The 10,000-nt window shown below is 31.9% G+C and overlaps 1 protein-coding gene across 6 annotated transcripts in view; it reads right to left on the bottom strand.

Annotated features, from left to right (window-relative positions):
• Nucleotides 1–10,000, bottom strand: part of LOC124427617 — a 74,506-nt gene that overhangs the window by 39,577 nt on the left and 24,929 nt on the right. For 4 of the 6 annotated variants that reach the window (XM_046970755.1, XM_046970756.1, XM_046970759.1 and 1 more), the window contains 12 exons: nt 7,764–8,026; nt 5,476–5,700; nt 4,309–4,563; nt 3,477–3,755; nt 3,156–3,290; nt 2,871–2,984; nt 2,656–2,754; nt 2,451–2,543; nt 2,166–2,359; nt 1,784–2,073; nt 1,456–1,635; nt 944–1,000 (listed from right to left, as the gene is read on the bottom strand). In XM_046970755.1, the coding sequence (XP_046826711.1) occupies nt 944–1,000; nt 1,456–1,635; nt 1,784–2,073; nt 2,166–2,359; nt 2,451–2,543; nt 2,656–2,754; nt 2,871–2,984; nt 3,156–3,290; nt 3,477–3,755; nt 4,309–4,563; nt 5,476–5,700; nt 7,764–8,026 (2,184 nt within the window). The remainder of the gene's footprint in view (nt 1–943; nt 1,001–1,455; nt 1,636–1,783; nt 2,074–2,165; nt 2,360–2,450; nt 2,544–2,655; nt 2,755–2,870; nt 2,985–3,155; nt 3,291–3,476; nt 3,756–4,308; nt 4,564–5,475; nt 5,701–7,763; nt 8,027–10,000) is intronic. The other 2 variants (XM_046970757.1, XM_046970760.1) reach the window with 2 other exon arrangements.

The raw sequence follows: 10,000 nt of genomic DNA, 5'->3' as shown, positions 1-10,000 counted from the left end.
AGCATTTTGTTAAATTAAACAAAACGTATTTGCCATCGTTATATATATATATATATATATATATATTTAATTAGCGTGACCCATCATATCTACGTTCGATTAATTTCAATAAGATAACGGAACATTGAATTAGTAAGAAAAAAAATGTTAGTCAGACAATATAAGACATCTTCCTTCCTTCCTTCCTTCCTTCCTTCTTTCCTTCCATCCATCCATCCATCTATCCTTCCTTCCTTCCTTCCTTCCTATAGAATTAATATTCACGCTAAGGATTTGACCTTGTATTGTATTGTATTGTACTCGCTTACGAGACGCCACTTCGAATCGTGGAAGACCGGATAACGCGCGTGGATGGTATAAACGACGGACAACCGACGCTCGACAATTAAATTTATTAAATTAAGGCCCACTTAATATCGTCATGGCGAGACGCGGCAAAAAACAATGGCTCTCTCTCTCTCTCTCTCTCTCTCTTTCTCTTTCTCTCTCTTTCTCTATCTATCCTTTTTACAAGCTGTACAATTGCTCGCATTATGCGTGACGCGCTTACTACTCATGTTTTATAACTGAGCGTATATATATTATAGTTTAGTATAATTGAAAGTATATGTTATACTATCTACGAGAGAGTTTCTTCTTCTCTATCTATTTTTTTTTAAATTCTCTCTCACTTTTTTCTATTTTCTTTCCTTCCCCCCAACCCCTTCAACGATTATATCATACATATAACGTTTAAATATAACATCATAAATAATATTTGCGAATAATTGATATTAATGATTAATATGATGGAAGAAAAAAAAAGAAAAAAAAAAAAAAAAAAAAAAAAGATAAAAATAATAAATAAATAAAATAAATCCTGTCCATAGGAGGACACGTTTAATAAAAATTAATCGTTTAATTGTTTTGTTAAAATATTCATTATCAAGCAGATCAAACTTACCATTTTCACCATCCGTTAATGCACCCGCATCTTCTTCGCTTCTTTTGATTCTTTCGACTATAACATCAAAGATAAAAAAAAAAAAGGCGCCGTTAGAAAATATTTACTATACTAACGATATGTACTCTTTGAAAAAAAAAAAAAAAATTAAAAGATCACGCATATTATATTATCGTTGGTATCTCCATTAATACGGCAAATTATTTTTTTGTTATTACAATTATTTACAATTATATATTATTTTTCTTTTCTCTTATAATTATTATAATTTATAATTTCGTTCGTTTGATTTGATGTCCAAAAATCAGATCATGATTCTCTAATACAATAATGATCCTCTAATTGTTTTGCACAGTATATATATATATATATATATATATATATATATATATATGCATTTGAAGTATACGAGGAACTCAATGGGATACTATTATTCGTTTACATTCACTTACTTCTGCATAATATTTATCTTTTGATATCTATTTTCAGATATTAAATGTATATATACTTACTGTGTAACATATGATTCTGAGAATGATGATGATGATGAGACGATGGTGGTTTCCTTTCAGGCCGAATGCGTTCCATTAATTTACTTATCCGATCATTGGCTCTCTCTTTCCTGACTAATGGACCGAGACAGTTTTCTTCTACTACACGAACACATTGTCGATGGACGCTTAGAGAACAATCTATAAAATTCCAATCATTTTATTTTATTAATATACATTTTGTGTTTAATTTTCTTTTTCTTTCTTTTTTTTCTTTTCCTTTTTTCTTTTTTTATGCATTTAATAATTCAACCCATTTAAATAATAATTACTTTTATATAACACTTACCACTACAGAGATATCCTTGAGGGCCTATACCGCCAATAATTAATTGGCAATGATTGCAATAAGTTATCGTAAAATACTGATGTGCTACAAAGCGATGTCCTCTAATCGTCATTTTTCTAGTCTTTCCCGTAAGTAATCTAGCTTTAATGTTTGATTTATCTTTAGCTACAAAAGTAGGTACTCGGTCAAGAGATACTGGTCGTACTTGAAAAATTTTTGTCAATATCGTTGCCAAACCAGCTGCTGTTGTGAACTGTCGAAGATCTACATTTTCCTTTTCTATGTCTTCGCTGAAATATAATAATATAATTTTTTTTCTTTTTTTCTTTTTTTTTTTTTTCGTTTCAAATCGTTAATATTTTTATTATTAATGATCACTCACAGATAAGGTTCCATTTTAGGCAAAAGATATGTTTCTATGATCTTCGTTTCTTTTGCTTTGTCAGATACACTTTCATCCAACTGAGCGTCACTAGGGCCAAACAATGTACCCAAACCTGCAGTCCTTTTCTGTTGAAAATCTGCAAGTTGTTCGTTCAGCTCCTCTTTCGCACGATTACGTGCTTTCCAAAATATCTATTCGTTTGCAAATAACAAATTGCTTTAAAAAAAAAAACTGAAATACATATCGAACAAATTATATTTAAGCGATATCATATATACATACTTTACGTAAAATTTCTTCTTTATCGGATTCTTTTAGAAGAACATCATCTATCTCATGTGCAACGTTTTCATCTACGTTATGTAGATGGAGAGGCTTAAAAAAAAAAAGAAAAAAAAAAAAAAAAAAAAAAAGATAAATATTAATATTTCATCGTTTAAATGATAATCAATAAAGAAAATAATATATTAATTGATTTTTCACTTACTGCACCAGGTACTAAAAAACTAGAATGAATTTCGTACGCCCACTTTCTCATTTCTTTGGCGTTTCCTTCCTTATATAAATCCGTTACTAAGTAAAACAACTGTAAATCAAATTATATATACACATATATAAATATATGTTATTTTTTTTTTTTTCTGTGTTGTTATAATAACATTCATGCATGTTACAATCAATGATATAATACACTTTACCTACCAGACTGGAAGGATCACTGTTTGATAAAACGTAATTAATAAATACAGCAAGATGCGCATGATGTTCCCACAACCTTGACAATGATTTGAATGGTCCATGGTCCTCCAATTGACCCTAAAAAATCAATTTTACATATATATATATATATATATATATATATATATATATATATATATACATATATAATCAATTACATGTAAATAATAAAAATTGGCACAATATTAATTATAAAAGAAATGTATATATATATATATATAGAGAGAAATAAAAAGGAGAGAGACTTACAACTTCCTGATCGCTCATATCATCGTCTTCCATTGACATGATTGGTTGTTGTAACATTGGTAAGCCAGGAATGCTTTCGTTGAGGAGGAGTGTCTGTCGTAGTGGAGAAACAATCACGTAACTATCGTATGTACTCTTTAAAAATAAAACATAAATACTCAGAGACAAGTCATATGCAGAATAACAAAAAAAAAAAAAAAAAAAAAAAGGAAAAAGAAAGAAAGAAAATAAAAAAAAAAGTAATAAACGAGAAAGAAATTATTACATCATATTGCTATAAGCAATAGAGAAACTGATTGATTTCAACAAAATCACACTTACATCGTTTAAAGAAGAAGAGGTATCATTTCCTGGACTAGGTGTTGGATATGGTGGAGGTGGAGTTCCCGGAGGTGTAATATGAGGTAAATCTTCAACTTCAACGTCATTATGCCTCGCATGTCTCGTGGGTGAAAGATCGCAAGCAGATTCAGATGCTATTAAACGTCTGCTTGCCTCAGCAGGAGAGATCATCGAGGCTCCCAATTGTTCTGGACTTGACTTTGTCCTTTGATGTTTATTTAACGAATTTGACGAACCTAAATTTGCACCCTGCGAAAACTATAAATAGATAAATTTTATTTATTCCTTTACGTCCAAAAAAAAAAAAAAAATATTATTATTTCACAATCATAAGCAATACAGAACGGACGATGAAAAATATAAATAAACAACAATAATAACATAGGAAGAAACTTCAAAATGCATAAGTATTATTAAAGGATTAGCAAGAGAGGTATATATTAAAATAAATTATTAATACGAATAAGCGGCTTTTCAATGCATATAATCTAATGATGGATACAGCAGATAATCTTATATATTATTAGATAATTATATTCTTTTATGTATATTTGTTCTTTGCAAATTATTATACAAATGTTTAATATGTTTTCCAATTGTTATAATAATAATTTTAAAATGATTGAGGAGAAAAAGAAAAAAAGAAAGAAAAAAAGAAAAAGTAAGAAAAACATTTGAATTCATGGAACTGCATAAAGGCAAAGAAATAATTATATTGAAGTATATAAATAAAAATTGACTGTAAATATAGATTGGCATGCATACATATTATGAAATACATATTTGATCACTGGACAATTAGATTACTTACAGAGTTAGGTATGCCATGACTGGTGGTTGAGGGCGTTAAATGAGTCAGCAGATGTCGTTCCACCTCCATTTGGACTGTATTTTGTGTATTTATTGCGGGTGAAGGTCTGGGAGGCAAAGGTGGCGGAGAAAGACTTTGCATGGATAAGGATTTACGAGAAGGTAGAGGTGGTGGAACATCACCACCACCGCCACTACTGCTCGAAAGTGGAAAATAGTCCGGGGTACACGCGGTGTTTGTTACCAATGAGCAAAGCTGTAAGACACAACAAAAGCACTTGTTAAATCAAGTTAGCAAAAGCTTTAACACACCCTTTCATCGGTAAGACCCCCATCATCTTTGACAAACACAGGTTACCGATAACTCTGCAATTATATTTTTATAATCGAATGATTGTTTTTGTATAATTTTAAAGCTTTAATTATTGATTTGTTACGTATATTATACTTGCTAATATTTAAAAAAAAAAAAAAAAAAAGAAAAAAAAAGAAAAAAAGAAAAAAAAAATAATAATAATTGAAACGACAATAACAAATATTGAAATTATCAAAATGTTTAGCGAAAGCAATATCGATGATATTAAAACGACTTAACGATAAAGCAGGTAAAGATAGAGAAAAAAAAATCGGTAGATTAAAAAAAAAGAAAAAGAAAAGAACACCATGCAATAAGAATTGTCTAATATAATTAACAACAATTCTTTATTCTATGATCTGGGGAAGAAAAAAGATTTCATATAAAAATCCAATGGACTTGTGATACAAAAACGAAACAAAAAATTAATCTAAATAAAGCATTAATGGTTTTAAGCATGGAAAAAAAAAAAAAAAAGAAAATAAAAGAAAAACAATGTAATAGAGGGAGAGTGGGAAATACGCAATTATATAAACGATAAAGCGACGTTATGTAAATATTCAAAAACACAAAATATATTATGAGCATATATATATATATATTTTTTTTTTATTCAAATCGAAACACTGGTGATGAGTAAAGAGAGAAAAAAAATTGAACGAACGAGCATTAAAATCTTGTCAAACGACGAGCACAAAAAAGAAAGGGAGAAAGAGAGAGAGAGAGAGAGAGAGAGAGAGAGAGAAAGTAAAGGGGGCTAGAAAAATGAACAAGAAGGAAAAAAGAAAAATAGAAAATAATAATCGAGATTACCTGCTCGTTATTGGTAATTGCGGCAAGTCGATCCTGCAGGGTACGAACTCTTCTTTCGGCTCCCGCTAAATCAGATTGTAACGTTGCTACATTGTTGACATTATAGCCACAGGCTCCAGCTTTGGCTAACTCGCTACGAAGTTTGTCGACGTAACTTCGTTCCTTCTCCAACATGAGCTGGAATGTGTGAACGCGTTGGGTCTCCAACTGTCGCTTTTTCTCTAGCTACAAAAGGTGGAGAAGAAAAAAAAAAAAAAAAAAAAAGAAAAAGAAAAAGTAGGGGTAGGGAGGAAAAAAAAAGAAAACGAAAAAATGCAAGATTAGTCGAAATTTTTCACCCACACAACTATGATGGATAGAGACTACCAACTAGTGAAGATTTTGAAAAAGGCCAGATAAAAAAAAATTTTATATATGTATATACATATATATTATATATGTCTAGTATATTTATACTATTCTAGACAACGACGACTACGACAATTACGACAATGAGCATCGATCGTTCTCATTCGATTGAACTCTATAATGTATGTAATGTACATATATATAAATATATATAATATAATATATATAATGTATATTTATTTATCTATACGTATATATTACTAATTTTGTTTTGTTTCAAACCTCTTTTTCTTTTTTTTTTTTCTTTTCTTTTCTTTTCTTTTTTTTTTACTTTTTTTTTTCTTTCTTTTTTTTAACTCACAGATAAAAATAATCCAGCGAATAACATTTTCTCGAAGTTCGAAGACGAAGAAAAAGAGAGAGAGAGAGAGAGAGAGAGAGAGAGAGAACTAAACTAACTGTTCGTCGCAACCGTATTGCGACTGATAATAAACTACGTAACAACTTCGAACTCTCGGTTAACTTTGTGTAATCAGGAATATGTATGTATGTATGTATGTATGTATGTATACATATATGTATATATGTATATATGTATGTATATATGTACGGTGCTTTCGGAAATTGTACTGGAAGGAGGAGGAAGAGGAGGAGAAGGAGTAAAAGGAAGAGGAAGAGGAAAAGGAAGAGGAGAAGGAGTAGGAGGAGAAGAAGGAGGAGAAGGAGGAAGAGGAGGTGAGGAAACAAACGATAGGACATAGTTCTACATCTAAAAGGAGATCTAGTAGCGATAGGACGACGAAACGCACACAATTATATCTGCAACGGTCACAATAACAATAACAATAACAGTAACAGTAACAATAACGATAACAACTATGATTGACGGTGATAATAAAATAATATTATCTATATAATTTTGCGAAAACAATAAATTCGACAATAGACAATGGACAATAAGTAAATAATAATAAGTAAATAATCTTAGAAAGTCAATATCGTTATCGTTATTATGTATATATTATCGTTAATATATATATATATATATATATATATATATATATATATATATATATATGCTATAATTAAGTCAGATTTTTGTACGTGAACGTTGGATATTGTTCGACATAAACAAGATTTAGAAAACGTACAGGAAATGAGAGGAAAGATATACAATATTATTTGTTAACAATTTGTTGTCAACATTTTTCATTCGTTACGATCGAATATAAAAAAAGAAAGAGAAAGAGAAAGAGATAGATAGATAGATAGAGAGAAAGAGAGAGAGAGAGAGAGAGAGAGAGAGAGAGACGAAATGTGCAAAAAAAGAAAGGAAAAAAAAAAAAAAGAAACTAACCTCTTGTATATTCATGTACAGAGAAAATCGTCTATAATTTCCTTTTATGAATTGCGTATTAGACACAGATTTATCTTAAAGATTTGCCTCTGTCCCATCGACAAGACAATTATCTACAAGGCCAATATCTAAAATGAGAGAGAAAAAAAAAAGAGAGAGAGAGAGAGAGAGAGAGATTCACTCCTTACGTAACTTTATTATCCTTAATGCCACAAAGTTATTATAAACGTTGGATTCCATATCTCTCTTTCTTAGATACAAAACTAATATTAAGAAAACGAGTTTGAATTATCGAACGCACACTATCGATCGTTTTCAAACACCGTTTCGAGCAAAATGAACGACTACGAGGACGAGCTTTCTTTAAATTTTGATTGGCGCAATGAGAAAGTGAGTCACGTGACACAAAGATGGCGGCACGTTCAATCGTCACGCGGCAATATTTGAATAAACGATGTAAGGAAGGAAAAAAGGAAGAAGAGAATAAGAAAAAGTAAGGCTATAAAAAAGGGTAGAGAGAGGGAGGGAGAGAGAAAGAGAGAGAGAAAGAGAGAGAGAGAGAAAAAAAAGTAATGCAACTCACATCGACCGGTTGCGGTCCGGTGATAAGGGCGTTGCAGGGTGCACCACCGCTACTACCACCCCCCATTGGTATGGTCGACGCCCTATGAAGGGAGGTCGCAGCTTGCGAGGGTGATGATACCATCGTCGTACCAGACGGCAAAACTGATGACCTTTGATGTTGTTGACCGGTCGAATAACCAATCTGTAAGCCCGTTCCCATTGCTGTCGAACTTCCAGCACCGAGTGGCTTCTGCTGCACCGTCAATGCCACCTGCGTTGAGGCTGCAACAAAGGTTCAAGGTCGGGGATTAGTCATTGGATATTTTCGCATGGCTTTGTGGTCCGACACGGTATGGCACTGCTTTGCTTTGCTTTGCTTTGCTCTCTGCTCTCTTCCTCTTTCTCTTTCTATTTCCCTTTCTCTTTCTCTTTCTCTTTCTCTTCTCTTTCTCTTCTCTTTCTCTTCTCTATCTCTATCTCTATCTCTATCTCTATCTCTATCTCTATCCCTATCTCTATCTCTATCTCCTCCTTCTTTTCCTTTTCCTTTTCCTCCTCCTCCTCCTCCTCCTCCTTCTTCTTTTTCTTGTTCTTTACTCTTCTCCTTCTCTATACTCAACTCTACTCTCAAACGACATTACTACTCTTATCGAAGGTTAAAATCAACCATTATTATTTTCGGCCATTTTCCCGAATCCCTCAAAACACGTATGAAAATAAATTTCGGCTATAATAAGATCCACTTTTTAAAAATGCACCGAGTCTGATGATTATGAAAGTGGCCTCGTTCTTAAATATATATATATATATATCTTAATATATTTTTAATGTATATATATATATATATGCATTGTAAGATATTTCAACATTAATTATTTGAGAAAATGAGAAAAATGATAGCAAAATATTGAAACATTATTTTTCCCCTGTAACGACACAGAAAGCATAGCAAACAAATTAAATGGGTATATTTCTTTCCTAAAGAAAAATAATTTTCTTTCGGTGTAATATCAGTTCTAATAATAGATCTAAATATTCAAGGTAACAGAGAAAAGAAATAAATAAATAAAAAGAAAACAAAAAAATATACAAGTAAAATTTCGAACTTTCGATTATTTTGTTGGATAATCTTTCGTGGCACCTCAAACGTTGGCCATGAGAGAATTTTATCAGAAGTTTTTCGTATAATGAGGGGAGAAAAAAAAAGGAAAAGAAAAAAAAAAATATAAAGGAAAAGAAAATTAAATTCTCTCACGTGAGACAGATCGCAGAAATGTTAGAGCGTGTCCTCCTACAGCGTTTAAATCGTTTTCTAAAAATTCGCGTTGTTAAACTCCGTAAGCGCGAACGTCATTCAAGCTAACGTCGTACTAGCGAGATCTTCCTAACTGTTCAATGTAAATATTTAGGCTGGCATACGTATTATACCGATCTCTCTGAGATCGTTAGTTAATTCATCTGTGTATGAGTAAAACATACACAAGCACGTTTATGCGTAACAGAGAACGAGAGGAGAGAAAGAAAAAGAGAGAGAGAGAGAGAGAGAGAGAGACAGAGAGAGAAAGAGAAAGAGAAAGAGAGAGAGAGAGTTTCATTTGTACCAAATACGAGAAGAACTTAATAACCTAGAGTACGATGTAACGTAGAATCGTGGGTGAGGATCATCCTCCTCTTTCACCTCCTTCTCCTCCTTTTCCTTCTCATAGTCATCATCAAAGCCGTCAGTAATAAATTTATTATTCTTTGCTTCTCCATGAATGCGTCTATGTATATATGTATATTTGTCTCTATAAACGAGAGAGAGAGAGAGAGAGAGAAATGAACAACGAAAAAAGAAATAAACCAATTTCGTTCGTCGTCCATTTTATTTTTCTCCATTTTGTTTTCCTTTGAAATTTCATTTTCTTTCACTTTCAAGATTTCTCTCGTATCCTATGTTAGAAACATTCCTTCATCGATTTGTCTATTTATTGTATAATATAATAATACACTACGTTTCATCCTCTCTCTCTCTCTCCCCTCTCTCTCTTCCATCAGGAATGAGAGGAAGAAAATGGTGTTGTTGATGGTGATGGTAGTGGTAGTGGTGGTGGTGATGATGATGGTATTGGTGGTGAATGCGATATACATAACGCAAAACGATTGAAACGCTTGTGGCATATTCCTCGGTCAAAGAAAATAATCGTAATATCCATGAAATCAAGAGTTCGATCTCTAACTTAGTCTCTGCAAAATACGCACACGACGCACATACGC

Source organism: Vespa crabro, chromosome 10 (genome assembly GCF_910589235.1).
Source record: "Vespa crabro chromosome 10, iyVesCrab1.2, whole genome shotgun sequence".
In the NCBI taxonomy this organism is placed as follows: domain Eukaryota; kingdom Metazoa; phylum Arthropoda; class Insecta; order Hymenoptera; family Vespidae; genus Vespa; species Vespa crabro.
This window is presented reverse-complemented; position numbering and strand designations above follow the sequence as displayed.